At 47.1% G+C, this 25,109-nt stretch overlaps 1 protein-coding gene across 13 annotated transcripts in view; it reads left to right on the top strand.

Annotated features, from left to right (window-relative positions):
* Positions 1 to 25,109, top strand: part of ANKRD7 (ankyrin repeat domain 7) — a 200,836-nt gene that overhangs the window by 19,350 nt on the left and 156,377 nt on the right. For 9 of the 13 annotated variants that reach the window (XM_030549082.1, XM_030549080.1, XM_030549088.1 and 6 more), the window contains exons 4-6: positions 3,583 to 3,689; positions 11,498 to 11,635; positions 19,094 to 19,242. In XM_030549082.1, the coding sequence (XP_030404942.1) occupies positions 3,583 to 3,689; positions 11,498 to 11,635; positions 19,094 to 19,242 (394 nt within the window). Of the gene's footprint in view, positions 1 to 3,582; positions 3,690 to 11,497; positions 11,636 to 15,528; positions 15,903 to 19,093; positions 19,243 to 25,109 lie in introns of those variants that run through there. The other 4 variants (XM_030549084.1, XM_030549086.1, XM_030549087.1 and 1 more) reach the window with 4 other exon arrangements.

Raw genomic sequence — 25,109 nt, 5'->3', positions numbered from 1 at the left:
CTCCAGTTCCCTTCCACATGTGACAATGATTTCCAAATCTGGTTGTCTAAGAAGCCTTTGTTTCTTGGATGCTGCACAATGTTTCAATTTACGCTTCCAGAACATGTATTTTTCCCTCCAGTATGGGCACCAGCTTGCATTGCGTGCATCAGAAATCTGTTCTGTCTTCCAGCAGAAAGGAAATATAGCACATCCAAGGCAGGTCACAGCAGTTCTCTCATAATCCATATCTGCTAACTGGTGCAGCCATCCCTAAAACAGCAATCATACTCCTTTTCCAAACTCCCACCAAAACTCATCTGGTTTTCCACTCCAGTTCACCTGGTAACTGACTTACATACTAAGATACAATGCTGAGCTTCCTCCCTCACAACAAGGATGGAATAACCACTCAGAGGACTGCAAACACTTGTTCTGTTCAAAGCCCAACAGTCGTAGTGACAAGGCCCTCCTTGATACATAACTTGTCTCACTTGGGCCAGTTCAGGAGCATATAGCCCAGCCACAGAACCCTCATGAAGAACAAACAGATGGAACAAATACAGCACTTAGCACGTCCTTCTGCCAACAAGCCTAGGATCTACAACTTCTCCCTCTGAAACAGCCCTGTTTGCCCTTCCTGTTACCCTGCTAAAGGGTGTGTATGGTTTGGGGTCAGTGGAGGAGGCTGGTGATATGGGCCACAATTTTTCACAAAGAAAAGTTTCAAGTAAGGGAGTTCCGTGTCTCAGCTACACAGAACAGTTAAATGTTGTGGCTACATATCACTTGGGGTAACCCAAGAGTTATTTGGTCATGTCAGTCAGTCAAAATCCAGCTCCTTGTTCAAACTCCATATGCAAAATGCAAGTGGAGTAGGATTGTGAGATGTGGCAGCAGGCTGTTCAAGAATGAGCTTCAGGTCAACAAGAAACCTGTCCTATCTCCTTCAGAATAGTCGACAGTAATAGGGATGTATCATTTGGTGTGACATAGAATTTATTTATCATGTACAGCCACTTAAATCCAAGTTTGAGATTACTTAATTAATACAAAATTAAGTAATTAGTAATTTAAATTTTTATCACATTGATGCAGATTAATCTGATGAACTTTTTTAAAAATTTAAACTTACATGGATATATTTTTAAACAATTTTGGTCTTCAAATAAGGAACCATAAATAATCTGCTGGTATCACAAAAAAAAAATAATCTTCAGCGTCTTTTGGAGGTGCCCTTTTAAGAAGTTGCAGAATCCCACAAAAAAGGGAAATTCAGCAACAGAGCTGCCAGCAGCACCAGGGAACAGGGTAAAGAATTAACACTAGGTCTATGCTAGGAAAGCTTTGCTGGTACATTATACTGGCAAAGGGCTGCTAGTGTGGACACAGATTATACCAGCAAAGTTGTGCGTCCTTTCTGTCCTCGAGCAAAATAAACTGTACTGGCAAAAGCACAGTTCTGTTGGTATATTGTATCTACGCTTGAAGCTTTTGCCTGCAAAGCTACGTCAGTCTGGGATCACACGCTAACTGATATAAATATGCAGGTGAAAGTTGGCAGTATACACCTGGCCTAATAACCGAGACCTCTGCTTTTATGGTCCTTCCACAGAACCATATCCTTGGGGGCATATGGCCCCAGCAGCATCCTTCCCCTTCTAGCAGCTAAAACGTGGTGTCTTTACAACCTCAGGAACTTGATGATATCAGCAGTTCCAGACCGTAATCTGCTTTATGAGGTTGGAAGATTGCCTGGCTCCTGAGGGTGATGTTACAGTTGGAGAGGGTGTAATTTATGGACTGTCATCAGTAGCACTTTTGCCATTCTGAATTGCTGAGTTATCAAAGTATATGCTCCATATTAATATAATAACCTTTTCCTCCACTGGTATGTGATAGCTGCAAGGACCCATCCCTAGTCCTGAACTGTTGTAGAGGGAATGGAGAACTCTCAAGCCTCAGTGTACAAAGCATCCCAGAGGAAATAGGGCTTTATGTACATTGTCTAAAAGAGTTGTGGGGAGGGTTTGTTAGTCCTTTTCATGAAAGGAAACAAGTATGTTTGGTAGAGAGGCAGTTGCAGATCATTTTTCCGCGTTCTAGCTAAACCAACAAATAGTATTAACATAATAAGCAAGTCTGGGTCACGTTTATGGGAATAGAAATGAGAAATGTAAGTGAGCGCCAGGTGTTATAATTTGGTAGAATATTTTAAATGATTATTTTAAATAAAATCAAAAACAAAAAAAGTTAATTTATATGGAACTATCAAGCTGGGGCCTTGTTAATTTTCATACTGCTATACAGTAATACAGTTACTTTTTTTTCCTCCTGTTGTTCATTTCTGGCTGTGTCTTGTTTTATCCTAGGTTGTAATTTTTAGAAGCATAGACTATGTCTACCATTGTATTTATAAAACATCCAGTGTTGGGGCATTTGGGTACTATTGGTATTTTTAATATTTTAATATTTAATATTTTAATATTTTTATAGTTTTTATTACTATCCAATGAAAAGGAACAAAATGAATATATACATCTTTCAAATAGACCGACGGACTCCTAAACATGAATGATCTGTCTGGTCTAATTTAAACAGTTGTAAATATGGAGTAACTCCATTGAAACTGATGGAGTTATACTGTAATAGCAGTGTAAATAAGGAAGCAAGCTGACTACTCTTCTGAATAAAAGAGGGCATCTATAAAATCTTGAAATTGAAAAATAAGAACTGAATCTCTCCCTCAGTTCTGTGTCTGTAGTGTCATCAAGGAACATACAAGTTTCAACAAGATACTGTAAACTGAATTTGGGACTAAAAAAAAATAACCTCATGCTCAGACATTTTATATGCAGCAATTTGCAAACTAATTATTCTATCATATACTACTTGGTCAAAGTTAGCGATAGGTGATTGGAGCTGAGACAGGGATGCTTGTCTAAAGAATCAAATTATGTAAAGATTAGCGTCTTGATAGTCTGATCTCAGTACATTCCAAAGTACTACAGAAATTTAGGATTTGCAGCTTCTGTGTTGTCTAAAGTTCCTCAGAATTAAAAATTTTTAAATTATGAAGTTTTTCACTAGTGTGAATGAGATTTTAATGATCAAATGTGTTACGTTAATACTGTACAATGGCATATGGAATTTTAATTTTGGTCTCTGTCAAGCTTTAAGTAGAAAGTATACACATCACAAAACCTACCGTTATTATTTGTTGGCAGTCTCATTACAGATTATATGAATTAGATGATCTTGGAAAGTGAACCTGTCCTGCTACCTTTACCCTACTATCAAGGGTGAGGAACTTTAATGTTGGTCCCAGGATATTAGGAGACAAGGTGGGTGAGATAATATCTTTTATTGGATCAACTTCTGTTGGTGAAAGAGACAGGCTTTTGAGCTACACCGATCTCTTCTGAAGAACTCTTTGTACTCAAAAGCTTGTTTCTTTCACCAAGAAAAGATATTACCTCACCCACATTGTCTCTCTTTAGTTATTAATCACATTAAATCTAACTTCTATTTTAAATAGAAAGTAGGAGTGTGTGCATGTGCACAATACATCGATTGGAAAAAAAATGTATCTTTATTCCATAGGAGGGGTATACACCGCTAACTGTTGCTATAACTGAAAATCACCAGGAGATGGTAGAGTTTCTTCTTAGAAAAGGAGCTGATGTACATGCTAGAGACAAGTCTAAAAGGTAAAGTATCGGTCAAACTATTATTGACTAATCTACAGAATAAGCAGTAGCCCAAAATTATGGATATTACAAAAGTAATACGGAGGCAGGTCCTCTGGTGTAGCTGATCTTCACAAAGCACAGATCAAAGATGTGTGTAAAAAGGTATGTTAAAGCTGCAGACAGCCCAATGATCAGTGTGATGTGGAGTGATCTGAATCCACTCACTTTCCTCGGGTCTTGACTATCTTCCTTGCTAGATCTGCATGAGGGAAGTGCTATCTTGTAAGAAACCTATGCCATCTGAGCAAAAATCTGGACTACTCTGGCTATACTAGATTCCACTGGTGGTGTGGCACAAAGCGGAAAAGAATCTGTCCCTTAGCTTCTTTCTTGCTAGATGTCTGCTTTTAAGAATAACCATGGTAATGAATAACCATTACAAATACATTTTAAAATATATAATCCTCCAATTTTGTATTAATTAACCCAACAAGGTTTATTTTTAGCAGAAGATGATTGCATGAATAAGGAATTCAGATTATATCAAATTCTGATCAGAAGATTAATTGACACTTATCTTAGATGCGTCCCTTTTCCAGCAAGGGGTTTCTTCCAATTCTGGATGGTTAGGAATTATTTTACTGCATAGTAAAGCCTAGGAGAGGCAGACTTCATTCTTGCAGCATCTTCAGTTCTTTAATAGCTTGTTGTGTGTGCCCTTGATACACATTAGGATACTACAATGAAGACTTAGTAGAAGGAAAGATCCTAGCACATGCAGCTCACAAGTGATCATCTTCCCAATGTGGATTTAGTTTGCTAGTGCAAAATCATATATATTTTGCTGCTTGCAGGTCTCCCTAAATCAGACTTGTGATTGACTATATCTCACTTCAAGTGCAAAATAAAATAAAATCTTCTCTATGAAAATATATTTCTGTGGGTTGGCTGCCATATTATTTGTGTCTGCCAAGTAATAAGTGCAGAAGGAGTCTGGAGTTTGCAGAATACATGCCATGTAAGAAGTGTATTGTCTATGTGATGAAAAGAAGAGCTTTTTGGTTCCTTGTCAGAAAGTAGTCTACTTGGAAGCCATATTCAGTATGAGTGAAGAAAGATTTTTCCTTGGTGAAATTTCAGTTCTTCTTCGAGTGATTGCTCACATCCATTCCAGTTAGGTGTACGCGCCGCGCGTGCACGTTCGTCGGAAACCTTTTTACCCTAGCAACTCCAGCGGGCCGGCAGGTCGCCCCCTGGAGTGGCGCCGCCATGGCGCTCTATATATACCCCTGCCGGCCCGCCCGCTCCTCAGTTCCTTCTTACCGCCGTGTCGGTCGTTGGAACTGTGGAGCGCGGCATAGCTGTCCTCCACGTCCCTAGCTCTCCTAGTTATCTATCGTTTATCTCTAGCACTATCGTAGTTGTTAATTAGATTGTTAAATAGTAGTTAAGTTAAGTAGTTTGTAAATAGTTTCTTCGCCGGGGCTTAGCCCTTCCCGGCACCCGGCGCCAGGCTCATGCCTGTTTCGCCGGGCTTCAAGCAGTGTACGGCCTGCAAGAAGCCCATGCCCACCAGCGATCCCCACGAAGCGTGCCTGAAGTGCCTGGGGGAATCGCACAGATCCGACAAGTGCCGCATCTGCAAGGCTTTTAAGCCAAGGACAAAGAAGGAGAGGGATCAAAGACTCCGAACTCTCCTTATGGAGGCGGCACTTGACCCGACGGCTTCGCAGGCCGTGATCTCGGCGCCGGCACCGGGTCGCACCGGCACAGAGAAGACTCCCCGGCACCGACCTTCTCCGCACCGGAGACAGAGCCAAGGCCGTCGAAGTCCACTACTCCGGCCAGGCAGACCCGGCTAGAGCGCCCGGCCTCGACATCGGCCGCGGCGCCACCGGCACCGTCGACTCCGGGCCCGTCGAGTCCGGTGCCGCCGAGCTCCCCCATGAGATCTGGGGTTGCGATAGTGGTCCCATCCACACCGGAGACCTTCGCCTCGGCTCGGGACCTAATAGCCCTGACTGAGCCCACTCGGCTGCCACCCCTGGTACCTCCGGTGCGGGTCGTGTCCAGAGGCAAGCCCATGATGTCGGCACCGTCTCGGGACTCTCGTTCACGTTCCAGGTCCCGACGTCATGGTCGCTCCAGATCCCACCGCCGCTCGCAATCCCGGCACCGCTCCCCTCAGCGGTACGGTCGCACTCGCGGCACCGGTCGACATCAAGACGATCGCGTTCAGACTCCAGCCGCCAATACCGGCACCGCGATTCCAGGAGCAGGTCCCGACGTTACTTCGCCGCACCGGTCGACCTCCCGGCACCGAGCTGGTGGCAGGTCCGGTCCCGGTCGACCTCCCGGCACCGAGCTGGTGGCAGGTCCCGATCCCGGCACCGAAGCGGCGCCCGGTACCGATCCAGATCCCGGCACCGTGACAGAACCCGGTCCCGATCCCGGCACCAATATGACTCCCGGCACCGGTCCCCGGCACCGAGACGATCCTCCGTGCCGACCCGCGCAGACCCTTACCATCCAGGGTCGGCCCCACCATGGCCCTCTAGACAGCCGTCCGTATCCTCGCAAACGAACAGCGGATATGCGCTGGGCACCGACCGGCAGGCGGCGCTGTTCAGTGATCCGCCGCAGCAGGACCAAGGCCCGCAACAATGGGGATTCTGGACACCCTGGGCATACCATCAGGCCCAAGGCCCCCAACAGCTCCCTGCTAGGCCGGCGACTGCGGAGCGTAGGGCTCCTGAAGCCTCGTTGTCTCGCCCCCCTCCCTCCCCGGATGGGGAGGAAGGGTCCAAGCAACAAGACTCCGCTTTGGCTCCTGAGGCAGAGGCGAGGGCTGAGGAAGACCCACAGTTAGACACTCTCTTGCCTGGGGTCTCCTCATCCTCCTCCCCGGATGAAGCGGTGGCTGGTACCTCCTCCAACAGCCCCCCCCCCCCCGCTGGATCTCAGGGCGCACCAAGACCTCCTCAGGCAATTAGCTCAAAATCTGAGTCTGCAAGCCGAGGAGGTCTCGGAGATAGAGGATCCAATTGTTACCATCCTCTCATCTGATGCTCCCACCAGGGTCGCCCTGCCCTTCATACGAACCATCCAGGCCAACGCCAACACCATCTGGCAGTCTCCGGCCTCCATCCCCCCTACTGCGAAGAGGAAGTACATGGCCCCTTCTAAAGGCTATGAGTACCTCCATGTGCACCCGACACCGGGTTCCCTGGTGGTTCAATCCGTGAATGATAGAGAGCGTCATGGCCAGGAGGCTCCAGCCCCCAAATCCAGAGAAGCCAGGCGGATGGACCTCCTCGGCCGTAAGGTGTACTCGGCTGGGGCGCTGCAGCTCAGGGTCTCCAACCAGCAAGCCCTGCTGAGCAGATACGCCTTCAATTCCTGGGTGGCAGCAGACAAATTTAAGGAGCTGCTGCCACAAGATGCTCGCCAAGAGTGGGCGGCCATCTCGGATGAAGGCAAGAAGGTCGCACGCACGGCCTTGCAAGCCTCTTTGGACGCTGCAGACTCGGCTGCCCGCACCCTCGCGTCGGGAGTAACGATGCGTCGCATCTCCTGGCTGCAGGTTTCCGGCCTTCCGCCGGAGCTCCAGCATACTTTACAGGACCTTCCTTTCGAGGGCCAGGGCTTGTTCTCTGAAAAGACAGACCCCAGACTCAAGAGTCTGAAAGATAACCGAGTCATTATGCGGTCCCTCGGGATGCACACTCCCGTGACGCAGCGTAGACCCTTCCGGCCACAGCATCAACAACAGCGCAGGCCGTATTCCCAGTTCCGCCAGCGGCAGGACCTTAACAGGCGCCGCGGCAGGAATGGAAGGCGCAGGCATTCGGGGAACCAAGGGGGGCAGAACCAAGGCTCCTCTAAGCCCCCGCCTGGACCTAAGCCTTCATTTTGAAGGTGCGCCCGAGGGCGCAGTAACAGTTTCCCTAATGGATCCTTCCCCCCCCGTTTTTCAACCGCCTTTCGTTTTTCTTCCCGGCGTGGTCCCAAATAACATCGGACCGCTGGGTCTTAAGCACGGTGCGGACGGGATACCGCCTGCAGTTTGTTTCATTTCCTCCTTCCCGCCCCCCTTCCTCGTCCCTCTTCAGGGACCCCTCTCATGAGCAATTCCTTCAGCAGGAGGTGCAGACGCTCCTCAGCAAAGGAGCTATAGAGGCGGTTCCGGAAAACGAGAAAGGCAAGGGGTTTTATTCCCGCTACTTTCTGATCCCCAAGGCCAAGGGAGGCCTCAGGCCTATCCTCGACCTGCGAGAGCTCAACAAATACCTGGTGAAGTTGAAGTTCCGCATGGTATCCCTGGGGACCATTATCCCATCCCTGGATCCGGGAGACTGGTACGCCGCCCTCGACATGAAGGACGCGTATTTTCACATTGCCATTTGGCCACGCCACAGACGCTTCCTCCGCTTCGTTGTGGGGCCTCTTCATTATCAATTTGCAGTCCTCCCATTTGGCCTGTCCACGGCCGCGAGAGTGTTTACAAAATGCATGGCAGTTGTTGTGGCGCATCTTCGGCGCAATCGTGTCCACGTGTTTCCTTATCTGGACGATTGGTTGATTCGGGGCACGTCGGAACAACAAGTCTACAGCCATGTCCGCGTGATCACCGGCATGTTCGCAAGTCTGGGCCTCTTGGTAAACGCAGACAAGTCCACCCTGATTCCCACACAGAGGGTGGAGTTCATCGGGGCCGTCCTGGACGCCACTGTAGGCAGGGCCTTGCTGCCTCTGCAGCGGTTCCAGACCATGTCGGCGATCGTTCAGCGTTTGCGGACGGCCCCATTGACGTCAGTGCGGACATGTCTAACCCTGTTAGGCCACATGGCGGCTTGCACCTTTGTGGCCGATTACGCGCGGCTCCGCATGAGGCCCCTCCAGTTGTGGCTCATCAATCATTACAGGCCGACAAGGCAGCCGCTAGACATGTTAGTCACAATCCCCCAGAGGGTATTAGATTCTCTTGGCTGGTGGCTAGACCAGTCCGTGTTATGTGCGGGTCTCCCTTTCCACCCCCCTCAGCCCTCGGTGTCCCTAACAACGGATGCCTCAGATCTAGGCTGGGGGGCCCACCTAGGGACCCTGAGGACGCAGGGCCTGTGGTCCCAGGAGGAGGCGGGACTACACATCAACATGCGGGAGTTGAGAGCGGTCCGCCTTGCTTGTCAAATGTTCTGTCATCAGCTTCAGGGTCGTTGTGTCGCGGTGTTTACCGACAACACGACGACCATGTACTATATCAACAAGCAGGGCGGCACCAGATCCTCCTCCCTGTGCCACGAGGCGATACGACTCTGGGACTTTTGTGTAGCCCACTCCATTCACCTCACGGCTTCCTTCCTCCCCGGAGTACGGAACACGCTGGCGGATCGATTGAGCAGATCCTTCCTGTCACATGAGTGGTCCCTTCGCCCGGACGTCGCCCTCTCCATTTTCCGGAGGTGGGATTATCCCCGGGTGGACCTCTTCGCGTCCAAGGGGAACAGGAAGTGCCAAGCGTTCTGCTCCTTTCAGGGCAGGGAGCCCGGGTCGATAGCGGATGCCTTCCTCATCCAGTGGTCGACCCACCTGTACTATGCGTTTCCCCCCGTTCCCTCTGGTCCACAGGGTCCTGCTGAAGGTGCGCAGGGACAGGGCTCACGTGATCATGGTGGCCCCGGCATGGCCCAGGCAGCACTGGTACACCATGATGCTGGACCTGTCCGTAGCCGACCCAGTTCCCCTGCCCTTCATCCGGACCTGATTACCCAGGAACACGGGACCCTCTGTCACCCAGACCTGCAGTCGCTGCACCTAGCGGCGTGGCTCCTGCGTGGCTGACGGGCTCTGAGCTGCGCTGCTCCACGCCGGTGAGGCAGGTGCTCTTGAGCAGCAGGAAACCGTCCACAAGAGCGACATATTCGGCCAAGTGGAAGCGCTTCTCCTGTTGGTGCGTGGAGAGAAATCTCCGCCCTATGGAAGTTTTGGTAACCGACATCTTAGACTACATTTGGTCCCTCAAAGGGCAAGGTCTGGCCATATCTTCATTGCGAGTCCACCTAGCAGCTATCTCCACCTTTCACCCGGGTGCGGATGGTCGCTCTGTTTTTTCTCACCCAACGGTGTCTAGATTCCTTAAGGGGCTGGAACATTTATTCCCTAACGTCCGTCCCCCTGCTCCAACCTGGGATCTTAACCTGGTGTTGTCCCGGCTCATGGGGCCCCCCCTTTGAGCCGTTAGCTACTTGCTCCCTGCTTTACCTCTCTTGGAAGACTGCCTTTCTAGTAGCTATCACCTCAGCTAGACGGGTGTCGGAACTCCGGGCTCTTGTGGTAGACCCCCATATACGGTCTTCCACACGGACAAGGTGCAGCTGAGACCACACCCTGCCTTCTCCCCAAGGTGGTCTCAGCCTTCCATGTCAACCAAGAGATATTCCTCCCGTTTTTTTTCCCGAAACCTCACTCCTCAGGCAGGGAGCAGCAGCTCCACTCGCTTGATGTCCGTAGGGCTCTCGCGTTCTACGTGGAGAGGACTAAGCCCTTCCGCAAATCCCCCCAGCTTTTCGTAGCAGTAGCGGACCGCATGAAAGGGCTTCCTATCTCCTCCCAGAGGTTATCCTCTTGGGTAACGTCCTGCATCAGGACCTGTTATGACTTGGCCCATATCCCTACGGGCCGTGTGACTGCGCATTCTACCAGAGCGCAGGCGTCGTCGCTGGCTTTCCTCGCCCGTGTGCCCATCCAGGAAATCTGTCGGGCAGCGACCTGGTCATCGGTCCACACCTTTGCTGCCCACTACGCCCTGGTCCAGCAGTCGAGAGAGGATGCGGCCTTCGGAACTGCAGTGCTCCATGCCGCGACTTCTCACTCCGACCCCACCGCCTAGGTATGGCTTGGGAGTCACCTAACTGGAATGGATGTGAGCAATCACTCGAAGAAGAAAAGACGGTTACTCACCTTTGTAACTGTTGTTCTTCGAGATGTGTTGCTCACATCCATTCCGCACCCGCCCTCCTTCCCCACTGTCGGAGTAGCCGGCAAGAAGGAACTGAGGAGCGGGCGGGCCGGCAGGGGTATATATAGAGCGCCATGGCGGGGCCACTCCAGGGGGCGACCTGCCAGCCCGCTGGAGTTGCTAGGGTAAAAAGGTTTCCGACGAACGTGCACGCGCGGTGCGTACACCTAACTGGAATGGATGTGAGCAACACATCTCGAAGAACAACAGTTACAAAGGTGAGTAACCGTCTTATCCTATATCTGTTTCATTGCACATTCAAAAATGGTTTGGCTATAACATGTCCCCTTAATATTCTTACAATCTCTTTGATTATGGGTATGGGAGAGCACTATAAATGTTAAGTATGCAAACTCCTCTCATATTGACTTCTGGAAACTGAACTACCGTTTTTATCTTGGGCTCATAATCTAATAAGTCCTCTTCCACTGACTTCTGCCGCCATTCTTTTTCTATAAAGAGACTTTTTTAGGAAAGAATTCACACTGGTAGTACCAGACTGGTGGGAGACCTAGTGATGAGTTGAATTAGTGTTAGTAGAGGTAAGAATGTTTTGAAATATTCCTAATTCAAACATATCTTCTATATTGTTAGTGTTATAGTAACTTGTAAGACAACTGAGTGCAGTAGTTTATTTTCTCTTCTGTTTACGCTTAAGTCTGAATTTTTTGGGTGTCTTGTTTTGATTTTGTTTAACTTGTGCTAGGAAGAAAGAGATTAATTATTTTTGAGAACAAATAGGGATTAAAAAAATGAAGATGAAAGATCATATAAATTGATGTTAAATGTCGTCTTGTGGTTGTTTTAGAACACCCCTCATGATTGCTGCCTCTGGAGGAGAGCTTAGTTTAATAAAAGTTCTCCTTCAGTACGGTGCTGACGTTTCCCATAAAGATATAAATGGATGGACATCTGAGGACTATGCTCTTATTGGTGGATACTCTGGGTAAGTCTTTACACCTCTTTCAAAACTGTAAAGTCAGAGCTGCAGATTTGATAATGGAGTCATTTGGTAGCAATTCTATAGTTCTAATACTGTACTGAAATTTTAATTTCAAGTTTGAAAAATAATTCCTCTGTTTTACACCTCAGTGATTGAATTTAGTCTTCAAATTTGGCATGATAACTTGTCAAAAGACAGTTGAAAGTTTCATGTTGATAAACCATACAATATTTATATGTAGCTACTTAAAATCTTGAGATATTCCTCCACAAAAAAACTTTGTTAAGTTGGAATTTAAGTTGCTAGACTGCATATTGTGCAATACAAAACCTAAAAAGCAAGGAAATAAGCAGTTAAATCATTCAGCATTGCATCTAGATTTCATCTGTCAGTTCTCTATCTCAACCTCAACAACTAATATAATTAACCTGTAGAACTCATTGCTACAATAGATCATTGAGGCCACTAGCTTAGTAAGGTTAAAAAAGATTAGATGTGAATGAGACCATGCACAGACTAGATAAGATAAATTTTTGAAAATGTTGTATTGTCATATTTCAGGACGTAAGCCAACTAGTAGCTGATGGGTATTAGAAATAAAATTCCCTTAAGGATGGCAATTCCATGATTGTCTGCAAGAACTGGCCACTGTCAGAGACAGGGCACTGAAACACTGATCTGATCTACTATGGCAATTCCTATTTTTCTAGAAAAGAATAAATATATCCATAAAGTTTTAATCATCTACTCCTATCAGAGACTCTTGCAGGCTTCCTAAGGTCTCTGGGGTATCTGGCTGCTCCAAGTAGCATTTACTACCCTTACTGATCCCCTCAGTTCCCAGTGTCTCATAGGGTTTCTTGCCATTTCAGAATTAGGAATTCCTCATAGCATTGAGACAATAATACTTAGGTTGTTTTTTTTTTTAATGAAGTAAAAAAAAAAATGGTTGAAGTTTTAACAGGTTTAGAAAGCCTTGCTGGGTAAATATCAGAGACTAAATTATTACTAAATTTTAAGCCTCCTGATCGTACATTTGTTACAAAATGTCAACAGAATAGGGTTAAATCTTGTTTCAGTTGCACAGAGGGACTAGGCAGGGATGTCTGTTTTCTCCTTTACTTTTGCACTAGCTATAAATCCTTTTGCACAGAGAATAAGGACAAATAAATCTATCATAAGAATTAAACTTGCAGTAACTCATCAGAAAATAGCTTCATATGCAGTTGATGTAATATTTTTTTTATCTAAACTAAACATTTCCCTACAATTAGTTTTTAAAGAAATCTATGAGTTTGAGAAAGCATCTGGATTTAAAGTAAATTATGCTAAATCTGAAATGCTAGCTAAAAATTTGCCAGCTTCTGATAAGTAATTCCTTTAGAAAACATTTTTGGTACACATGAGCAACAAGTTATATAAGATACCTGGAAATTTAGATCTCAAATAGCCTAGAGGAACTCCAAGATTTAAATGTCAAACCACTACTTCAGCAAATGAAAAAAGATCTGGAGTGCTAGTGGAAGCATGCAATTTCTTTTTTTGGAAGAACAACCCAGTCAAAATGAACATTTTTGCCAAGGATAACTTGTTTCCAAATCTTTCTGTGATCATCCCAGGTTAGACCCCAGCCGGATTTTCATAGAATCATAGAATATTAGGGTTGGAAGAGACCTCGGGAGGTCATATAGTCCAATCCCCTGCTCAAAGCAGGACCAACACCAACTAAATCATCCCAGCCAGGGCTTTGTCATGGGGTTGTTAGAATTTATGTGGAATAAGAAAAGACCAAGAGTGAATGCAGATACAACTCTACCCCAATATAATGCGACTCGATATAACATGAATTTGGAGATAACGCAGTAAAGCAGCGCTCTGGAGGTGGGAGGGGGACAGGGCGCAGGGCTGCACACTCTGGCGGATCAAAGCAATTTCGATATAACGCTGTTTCACCCATAGTGCAGTATGTTTGTTTTTTTTTCTCCCGAGGACAGCGTTATATCCGGGTAGAGGTGTACTTTGTACAGACCCATTAAAAAGGCTGTGCTATTGTGACAGACTTTTGTTACCAATCTGTCTGAAGGCGTTAGTTGATCAGGCTGATGCCTCAGGATCTTTTCAGGGAGGAGATGATGAAGCACACCAAGGGTCTAAGTTTTTAAAGCTTTATTGATAAAATAATAAAATAACAGCAGAGTGTGCTGGGAACGCTCTCACATCACTCAGGGGAAGAAAGAAAACGTTAATGCCTTAAGCCCTAACCCACTTTCATACTCACACACGCATGACCCAGGTTGTCCAATAATCTGCTGTGCTCTCCGAGTTGCTTCATCTCTCAGGAGGAATTTTAAGTCCTGGGCTCATTCACTCTCACTGTTCTCGTTGTTATCTCTCCAGCTCTGCTTAACTTAGTTCTTCTCTTTTCACGGCTGGGCAGTTGCTGATTTATTTGAGCCCATAACCTTGGGCTGGGGCCAGCGTCTTATCTTCAGACTGAGCTTGCTAGCTGCAGTGTTGAGTTAATTCGTTCTCTGCTCTTTTCTTCTGCTTTCCCCTTTTTCGGCCTCCTGTAACCTACAAAGGAAACTTCCATTCCCCACTCACACACCTTTGACCCTCCCCAAAATGCTTTGCGATGTTAGCAACAGCGTTAGCAATATACAGTGCTGATCTGCCTTCCCAGGGGACTCCTTGGGGTGTGACATTACCCTTTCCAAATATTCTGTGGTAATGTCAAGCCAACTAGCTCAAAGAAATAGTGTATTGAGGGCTCTCTAACTCAGCCAAACACTGGATCTTTATTGAATAAGAAAATTTTGGCCATGTAAACATTATTTAGGCTACCATTGATTGATAAATAAAAAATTATGCCTTCCAGAAATTTATACACATCCTTTAGCAAAGGCTACTCTATGGATTTATGATAGAAGTAGATAAATTATTTTCCTTCACTGATGACACCCATTGCAAATAATCCGGATCTTAACCAAAATCATGAATGAGAGAGCTTGAAAGATTGGGAGAGCCATGAAATATATAAAGTTGGCCTGCTATTCAATGAAGAAACTTTTCTAACTTATTTAGAGATCAAAACTAACTTTAACTGGCCTGCTCTCCTATGGTACCAATACTTTCAAATTAGGCATTATGTTTCTCAACATTTAGAAGAGCTATTTTGTATAGAAAGCTAAATTTAATAGACGGAGTGGCATCTGGTCAATTAAAAACAAAATTATAGCTAATTTATATTAGGGCTGTATGTGCTTCCAAAAATTAATTGTGATTAATCACACGATTAAAAAGATTAATTGCACGATGAAACAATAATGGAATACCATTGAAATATTTTTGGATGTTTTCTACATTTTCAAATATATTGATTTCGATTATAACACAGAATACAAAGTGTACAGTGCTCAGTTTATATTTTTATTATTACTATTTGCACTGTAAAAAAACAAAAGAAATAGTATTGTTCAAATCACCTAATATAAGTACTGTAGTGCAATCTCTTTATAATGTAATTTGAACTTAGAAATGTAAAATTCTGTACTAAAAAAACTGCATTCAAAAGTAAAACAATGTAAAACTTTAGAGCCTACAAGTCTATGACATTGCATTCCGTATTCTTTATGAAAATATGCTTATGCTGTGAATATGATATAACTGAGATGTACTTTATGCTAGATGGGTCTTGTAAGATATCACTATAAAGATTATAATTTACTGAATGTAATTATCCAGTTTTATGCCTGTATCATTTCTGTATCTGAAGTTAGGAATTTTGACTATGTATCTCTATATCAACTATGCTACTTTGGGTGACGCCCACTGCTAACTCTTCAGATACACCAATGGAAAAGCCCAGACGAGGCTGATGGCCCATCAGTGAGGACAATGGACTGTGAAAAGGATTGACCTTCCTGTGGATGCTCCATGCTGCCACTGACTCATGGATTCTGTGATACAACATAGTTAGGTGACCTGGTCACCTGATACTAAACTCCGTCTTGGACTGCTGAACTCTTCCACTGGGAGGTGGAGGAATCAAACAAAGGATTATGGAACTCCTGTATGAAATGGGGGAGGAAAACAATCAAGGTCTTCAGTTCATTTCTCCTCCTCCTCCTCCTCCTCCCGACCCAAAGAAATACTTGAAAATGCCTGGAAACAAAAGGACTGGAAGAAGGAGAGGTAGGTGGAGAACTGCTTGTCCCAGGCTGGAAAGATAGCTGGCCTGTGAAGAAATCTACCTAAGACAATATCTAGGGTGAGGAATTACTCTTTATAACCAATTTCTTTAGTGAATCAAGCTTAGTGTTGTGCTTTGTTTTGTTTGCTTGGTAATCTGCTTTGTTCTGTTTGCTACCTCTGTACCACTTAAAATTCACCTTTTGTAGTTAATAAACTCATTTCTTGTTTATAATATAACCCAGTTTATGTAATTTCTAACGGGGGGGGGGGGAGAAGTTGTGTATGTCTCCCTCCACATTGAGGGTAGGGGTGAATTTCATAAAACCTTTGGGTTTGTACCCTGTTAAGGGAGTGGGCACCAGAGTGCTGGGGCAAGCCCCTAAGCCTGAGTCTTTCCAGAGCAGATCTCTGTCTCTCTGTGCAGCTGGGCATGGCTCTGCCTGTGTGATTGGCTGGAAGAAGCTTGTGAGCCTAGTCCAGCAAGACCAGGTTAAGGGGACCCAGGCTGGCAGAACAGACCGACTTAGTGGCATCCTAACACATCTGGTGGCATTTGAGGGGGGGGCAAACTGTAACAAACTCCACTCAGTCCTATTTCTTGTTCAGCCAATCATTCAGACAAACAAATTTGTTTACATTTTCAGGAGATAATGCTGCCTGCTTCTTGTTCACAATGTCACCTGAAAGTGAGAACAGGTGTTGTAGCTGGCGTCACAAGATATTTACATGCCAGATGTGCTAAAGATTCATATGTCCCTTCATGCTTCAATCACAATTCCAGAGGACATGTGTCCATGCTGATGATGGGTTCTGTTCGATAACAATCAAAAGCAGTGCGGACCAATGCATGTTCATTTTCATCATCTGAGTCAGATGCCACCAGCAGTAGGTTGATTTTCTTTTTTATTTGTTTGGTTCTGTAGTTTCCACATCGGAGTGTTGCTCTTTTAAGACTTCTGAAAGCATGCTCCACACCTCCTCCCTCTCAGATATCGAAAGGCACTTCAGTTTCTTAAACCTTGGGTCGAGTGCTGTAGCTATCTTTAGAAATCTCACATACCTTCTTTGCGTTTTGTCAAATCTGCAGTGAAAGTGTTCTTAAAATGACCAACATGTGCTGAGTCATCATCTGAAACTACTGTAACATGAAATATATGGCAGAATTAGGGTAAAATAGAGCCGGAGATCTGCAATTCTTCCACGAAGAGTTCAGTCACAAATTTAATTAACGCATTATTTTTTTTAATGAGTGTCAGCCACATGTCCTCTGGAATGGTGGCCGAAGCATGGAGGGGCCTACGAATGTTTAGCATATCTGGCACGTAATTGCCTTGCGATGCCTGCTACAAAAGTCCCGTGTGAACACCTGTTCTCATTTTCTGGTGACAATATAAATAAAAAGTGGGCAGCATTATCTCCTGTAAATGTAATTAAACTTGTTTGTCTTAGCGATTGGCTGAATCGCTAAGTAGGACTGAGTGGATTTGTAGGCTCTAAAGTTTTACATTGTTTTGTTTTTGAGTGCAGTTATGTAACAAAAAATAATTCTACATTTGTACGTTGCACTTTCATGATAGAGATTGGACTACGGTACTCGTATGAGGTGAATTGAAAAATACTGTTTCTTTTGTTTATCATTTTTACAGTGCAAATATTTGTAATAAAAAATAATATAAAGTAAGCAGTGTACACTTTGTGTTGTAATTTAAAGGAATATATTTGAAAATGTAGAAAAACATCCAAAAAAAAATTTCAGTTGGTATTGTATTGTTTAACAATGCAATTAAGTGCAATTAAATGTGATTAATCGCAATTAATTTTTTAAATCGTGATTAATTTTTTCAGTTAATCGCATGAGTTAACTGCAATTAATTAACAGCCCTAATTTATATCTTTGCACAGAGCTTTCCTTTTAAAAAAAAAAAAAAAAAAAAGAGAGAGAGGAAAAAGTCTATATATAACTCATTCGAAAAAGGACCTGGGTAGGCAAATTATCCCAGAGGAATGGGGTTTGATCTGCAAAAGAGGACCAGAAACCTCAGTCTGAAGCACAATAAAAGAAATTTCCTTTGAATTACTGTTTCAGTGGTACCTCACACCAGTTAGGTAAAAAATATAGAGAGATGGAATTGGGATAATGTTGGATAAATTGTGGTGAAAGAGGAGATTTTATGTATATATTGTGGACATGTCCAGTCATTAGAGAGTATTGGAATGCAAATGTAAGTAAATATCACATATTGTTGGATATTTATTACAAAATGATACTTTGGTAGGCCTCCTGGAGATTCTTGCAGAAATGATCACACTGGAGGAAATGAAGAATTAATCTCTCATCTGCTAGTAGCTGCTTGGCTACTGATAGCCATTCCTTGGAAAAACAAAAATAGTCCAACCATAGAGGAATGGTTTAAAAAATGAGAGGTGTTTGTTATGAAAAATTAACACCAATTTTGTAGCCAGCAAAATTGAGAACAAATAGATACTTTGAGTATTGAATAAAAAGGTATACAAATATCTAAGTACATTCAGCTGCATAACACCCCAGCACACCTGTAATTTTTTTCAAATATTAAGATTTGATAGACATGCCTGGCCTGTTTAAATATATGTCATCAGAGATTTCACTCAATTTAATAGTCACCAGGAACAGCATGTCATAGGTGTTGTAATGATACTCTATAAATACAATAATATCCTGTTAAATAGAGACATCCGATAACTATATTCCTGTATAATGTCTCTTTAAACGAAAGCTCATTATTATTTTGTTTGATATTTACATGGAAAAGACTTGCAAACCTGTTAATACTTCCTAAATAAATAGTTTAGGTTTGTTTGTTGACTTTTTTTTTTTATTTTTTTTAACATTAGAAAGTCTGTGTTTTAATTGCCTAAAGGTTTCAAAAGTGCCTAAATCCCAATAAAAGTCAGTTACATGCTCTGGAAAATTTTATCCACATTCTGCATTAACTCACACCAAGAAAATACCATCACACCAAGATTATGATTCTGCAGTTTGATCTGTATTTGAGGAGCTGCATGGGCATCAGTGGAACTCCATGCATGTTTAAGGGTCTGCTGATGCAGATCAGATTTCAGGTTAGGTATCTAAATTATTAAAATATATATTTAAAATGTTACAGTTTATAGTTAAAATTTTAACAAATAGCCTCTAATACAGTGAAATATTGTACATAATCCTTTTAGACCCCACCATGAATAATGGATGTTATTGTTCTGTGTTTTCTTTCTGTCTATGGGTAGTCTTAGTAAACAACTTTCTGAGTATGCCAACTGGAATAATGTAGAAAAACCTTCTCCAAACAATACAAAAGGCATGTCGGTGTTTAGCAGTCCAGACAGGGTTGGAGACGTTGGTTTTGCTTTGGGAGCACCTGCTACAGATAAAGAAGGTAGGATTGTTCAAAAAATTCAATTAAAGAAGAGTCAATAGCTACTTTATTCACATCTTGTTAAAACTGTTTTTAGTCATCTAGCAAAGGAAAGAGAGTGACCAACCTAGGAAGTTTTGTACATGCTCCCATCTCTCATTAGTTGGCTATGGATCTGAGCAGATTCTTGTTGCACCGCCTGTGGCTGGTTGTGACCTGACTTTCCAAAGGATTGCAGCCTCCCCACTAGCTCTCACTAAGATATATACAAAAAAATTCTGCTGTTTAAAAGTATGGGAACTGAAATATTTTATTTGTTCAGGCAAGCAATTTTTCCTGCTGCCTATTCACTTCTGATATGGTGAATCTGCTTACAGAAAACTCCAGATTAATCCATACATTAAGTCAGGAGATTTCTTCGTTCTGCAGTAAGGAAGTGGTAGAGAAATTCAGTATAAGAACACATGACTCTATATTTGGGTTCCACTAAATTTTCCTGGGTATATAATACATGTGCAACATTAATTAGGCTGTTTAAAATAGAAGGAGTGGGTTAACTTTTATTTGTCACCTTCAGTCACAGTTTTCTGTTTGTCATAACTAAGCTGTTGTGAAATTTTTTATGATATTACAAAGTATTATGGCTTTGTGTAAACAAACTCATAAACAGGTTTTGTGTATACATTATGTCCTTTAAAATAATTAGGTGCATTGTTGGACAAAGCTTTGCTTTGTTTTTGGTTCTTACATAATATCATTTTGTAAACGAATGTTTAATTCAGTTAAGTAATGCACTGAGTAGAAACACAAATTCTTCTTCGAGTGATTGCTCATATCCATTCCAGGTAGGTGTACGCGCCGCGCGTGCACGTCTGCTGGAAACTTTTTTTACCCTAGCAACTCCAGTGGGCCGGCAGGTCGCCCCCTAGAGTGGCACCACTATGGCACTTGATATATACCCCTGCCGGCCCGCCCGCTCCTCAGTTCCTTCTTACCGCCGTGTCAGTTGCTGGAACTGTGGAGTGCGGCTTGCTGACCTCCACGTCCCTAGCTCTCCTGATCGTCGTTTAACTTGTAGATAGTTCTTAGTTAAGTGTTGTTAATAGTTAAGTGTAGATAGTCCAGCGGGGGGCTGTTGCCCTCCCCGGCACCCGGCCGGGCCCATGCCTGGCTCGCTGGGTTTCAAGCAGTGCTCAGCGTGCAAGAAGCCGATGCCCACGAGCGATCCCCACGACGCGTGCCTCAAATGCCTAGGGGAATCGCATATTAGCGACAAGTGCCACATTTGCAAGGCCTTTAAGCCTCGCACTAAAAAGGAGAGAGACCAAAGACTCCACGCTCTCCTGATGGAAGCGGCTCTGTCTCCGGCACCGGCGGCGCAGTCGGCCGGCTCTACACCGGCACCGGACCGCGCCGGCACCGGCAAGACTCCCCGGCACCGACCATCTCCGGCACCGGGAGCAGATCTACGTCCCTCGGCGTCTGCGACACCATCAAGGCAGGCCCAATGGGACCGCCCGGCTCCTACCTTAGCCGCGGCACCACCTGCAGGACCGCTGTCGACTCCGGGCCCGGAAGGTCCATCGAGTCCAGCCCCACCTAGCTCCCCCATGAGATCGGTGGTTGAGCTCAGGGTCCCATCGACGCCGGAGACTTTCGCTTCGGCTTGGGACTTAATCGCGCTGACGGAGCCAGCTCAGCCTCAGCCAGCACCCCTGGGACGCTTAACTTCCAGGGGCAAGCCGATGCTCCGAGCGCCGTCTCCTGAGTCCCGGCACCGATCACCCCGGAGACGTGAACGCTCTCGCTCGGTGCGCCGCTCGGAGTCCCGGCACCGGTCGCCCAGACGGTATCGGTCGTACTCGCGGCACTGATCACCATCCACACGGTCCCTGTCGGGCTCATCTCACCACGGGCACCGAGATTCCAGGAGCCGATCGCCTCGGCGTTCGGCTCCACGGTCAACCTCCCGGCACCGAACCGGTGGCAGGTCCCGAACCTGGTCGACCTCCCGGCACCGCGCTGGTGGTAGGTCCCAGTCTCCGCTGCCGTCCCGGCACCGTACTCTACGAAGATCACGGTCCCGCTCCCGACACCGACATCGCTCCTGATCCCGGTCGGGCTCGAGGCACAGAGCATCACACCGTTCTCGGTCCCGATCCCGGTACCGAGGTCAGTCATGGCACCAAGCCTCGGCACCGAGGGGAACGTCAGTCACGGCGCATGGAGCTGTATACTATCCAAGCTCAGCGCCTCCCTGGCCTTCTAGGGAGCCGTCAGTCTCGTCCCACACGGATAGTGCCTATGCCCTGGCACAGGGCAGACACGAGGCCCTGTTCCAAGATCCATCACAAGAACGGGGGCCTCCACAGTGGGGGTTCTGGACCCCATGGGCATACTCCCAGACCCAAGGTCCGCAACAGGTTACCTCCCGCCCTGTAGCGGAGCGCAGACCTCCGGAGGCGACGGTGTCTCGACCTCCTCCCTCCCCAGAAACAGAGGGGAATCACCGGGACTCAGAGCTCCCTCCGGAAGTAGAGGAGCAGTCCCTCACGGATCCCCCCGTGGATGCTTTGGTGCCGGGGGTGTCCTCGTCCTCGTCTCCGGATGAGGCAGTGGCGGGTACCTCGTCCTCCAGTCCCCCTCCACTGGATTTGAGGGCGCACCAAGACCTCCTCCGCCTGTAAGTTTAGGTTCTGTGCCACTCGGCGGAGGAGGTGTCGGAAGTTGAGGACCCGGTGGTGAGCATCCTTTCAGCAGATGCACCCACCAGAGTGGCCCTGCCTTTCATTAAAACCATCCAGACTAATGCCACTAACATCTGGCAGTCACCGGCCTCCATCCCTCCGACCGCTCGAGGAGTGGAGCATAAGTACATGGCCCCCTCTAAGGGATACGAATAATTGTACGTTCACCCGACCCCCTGCTTGTTGGTGGTCCAGTCAGTGAACGATAGGGAGCGCCACGGGCAAGAGGCCCCAGCGCCCAAGACAAAGGAGGCGAGGCGGATGGACCTCCTGGGCAGAAAAGTCTATTCAGCTGGGGCGCTGCAGCTCTGGGTATCCAACCAGCAGGCCCTCCTCAGCCGATACTCCTTCAATACCTGGGTAGCGGCTGAGAAGTTTACGGAGCTCTTGCCCCAGGAGGCACGCCAGGAATTTTCCACCATCCTGGTCGAGGGCAAGAAAGTAGCTAGAACATCGCTACAGGCCTCCCTTGATGCTGCTGACTCGGCCGCTCAGACCCTAGCTTCGGGGCTCACGATGCACCGGATCTCTTGGCTGCAGGTTTCTGGCCTTCCGTCGGAGCTCCAGCACACGATCCAGGACCTCCCCTTCGAAGGCCAGGGGCTGTTCTCAGATAAAACAGACCCTAGACTCAAAAATCTGAAGGATAATAGAGTCATCATAAGGTCGCTGGGCATGCAAACGCCGGCGACGCAACGCAGGCCATTCAGGCAGCAAAATCATCATCAGCAATGGCGGCCGTATCCTCCGTTCCGCCTGCGACAGGACCCTTCGAGGCGCCGTGGCAGGAACAACTGCCGCAGACAGTCCGGTGGACAAACGGGGCAGAACCAAGGCTCCACCAAGGCCCCTCCAGGGCCTACGCCTTCATTTTGAAGGTGCGCCCAAGGGCGCAGTACCAGTTTCCCCTCTGGATCCCTCCCCGCAGTTTTCCAACCGCCTTTCCTTTTTCCTCCCGGCGTGGACCCGTATAACGTCGGACCGTTGGGTCTTGTGTACGGTGCAGGCCGGTTATCGCCTGCAGTTTTCTTTGCCCCCTCCCTCCCATCCACCATCCCCGTCCCTCTTCAGGGACCCCTCTCACGAGCAATTCCTCCATCAGGAAGTGCACGTGCTCCTTGCCAAGGGAGCCATAGAGGCGGTGCCGGACAACGAGAAGGGCAAGGGGTTTTATTCCCGCTACTTTCTAATCCCTAAATCCAAGGGCGGCCTCAGGCCCATCCTCGACCTGCGGGAACTCAACAAGTATATCGTGAAGTTGAAGTTCCGCATGGTATCCCTTGGAACCATTATCCCATCTGTGGATCCCGGAGACTGGTACGCCACCCTCGATATGCAGGACGCCTACTTTCACATCTCTATTGCCCCCCAACACAGGCGTTTCCTCCGCTTTGTAGCCGACCGCCGACATTTCCAATTTGCGGTCCTTCCGTTTGGCCTCTCCACGGCCCCAAGAGTATTTACAAAATGCATGGCAGTCGTCGTCGCACACCTTCGGCGTTGCCACATTCACGTCTTCCCCTACTTGGACGACTGGCTGATCCGAGGCATGTCGGACTTGCAGGTCCGCGATCATGTAGACAGGATCAGCACCCTCTTTGCGGCCTTGGGCCTCGTAATCAACATGGACAAGTCTACTCTACTCCCCACGCAATGGATAGAGTTTATCGGGGCCGTTCTAGACTCTGCCCTAGCCAGGGCCTTGTTGCCCTTGCCCAGGTTCCAGTCGTTGTCGGGCATCATTCTACGGTTGCGAGCGGCCCCGCTGACCTCAATACGGACATGTCTGGCCCTCCTAGGCCACATGGCAGCCTGCACGTTTGTAACGGCACATGCCCGACTCCGCATGAGGCCTCTTCAATCCTGGCTCCTTGTACAGTATCGGCCGGCCAGACAGTCGTTGGACACAGTCGTCACCGTCCCTCAGAGGGTACTAGACTCTCTTCGCTGGTGGCTGGACCAATCTGTCATCTGTGCGGGGCTCCCGTTCCATCCGCCCCAACCTTCGGCATCCCTGACCTCGGACGCCTCCGATCTGGGCGGGGGGTCTCACAGCGGCACCCAAAGAACTCAGGGCTTATGGACTCCAGAGGAGATCAACCTCCACATCAATGTGCAAGAGCTGAGAGCGGTCCGCCTTGCTTGTCAAGCATTCGTCCACCTCCTTTAAGGTCGTTGTGTCGCGGTGTTCACCGACAACACGACGACTGTTTTACATCAACAAGCAGGGCGGCACCAGGTCCTCTCCCCTCTGTCTCGAGGCAATAAGTCTCTGGGAGTTTTGCATAGCCCATTCTATTCACCTTTCCGCCTCCTATCTCCCGGGAGCGCGGAACACCCTAGAGGATCGGCTGAGCAGATCCTTCCGTTCACATGAGTGGTTCCTCTGTCCGGATGTCGCCCTCTCACTCTTCCAGAGGCGGGGTCGTCCACGGATGGACCTCTTCGCGTCCAGGGTGAACAGGAAGTGTCGAACATTCTGCTCCTTCCAGGGTCGGGAGCCGGGGTCTCTAGCGGATGCATTCCTGATCCCATGGACAGCCCACCTGTGTTATGCTTTCCCGCCCATTTCGCTGATTCACAGAGTTCTCATCAAGGTCCGCAGGGACAGAGCCTGGGTGATTCTCATAGCTCCAGCATGGGCCAGGCAGCACTGGTACCCCATGCTGCTGGACCTCTCGGTGACCAACCCAGTTACCCTGCCCCTGCATCGGGACCTGATCACTCAGGATCACGGCAGGCTCTGTCACCCGGACCTTCAGTCTCTGCACCTTACAGCATGGCTCCTGCGTGGTTGACAGACGCCGAGTTGCGATGTTCCACCCCGGTTCGCGAGGTTCTCTTGAGCAGCAGAAAGCCTTCCACTAGAGCAACTTACACAGCTAAGTGGAAGCGTTTCTGCTGCTGGTGTTCAGAGAAAGCTTTTCGCCCTATGGAGACTTCCGTCACCACTCTCTTGGACTATATCTGGTCCCTTAAGGCCCAGGGTCTGGCATTGTCATCCCTCCGAGTCCACCTAACCGCCATCTCTGCGTTTCATCCCGGAGTAGACGGATGTTCCGTCTTCTCTCACCCTATGGTGGCGAGATTCCTGAAGGGGCTGGAGCGGCTTTATCCGCAAATTCGCCCTCCGGCCCCTTC

The sequence above is a fragment of the Gopherus evgoodei genome, chromosome 1 (genome assembly GCF_007399415.2).
Source record: "Gopherus evgoodei ecotype Sinaloan lineage chromosome 1, rGopEvg1_v1.p, whole genome shotgun sequence".
Taxonomy (NCBI): domain Eukaryota; kingdom Metazoa; phylum Chordata; order Testudines; family Testudinidae; genus Gopherus; species Gopherus evgoodei.
This window is presented reverse-complemented; position numbering and strand designations above follow the sequence as displayed.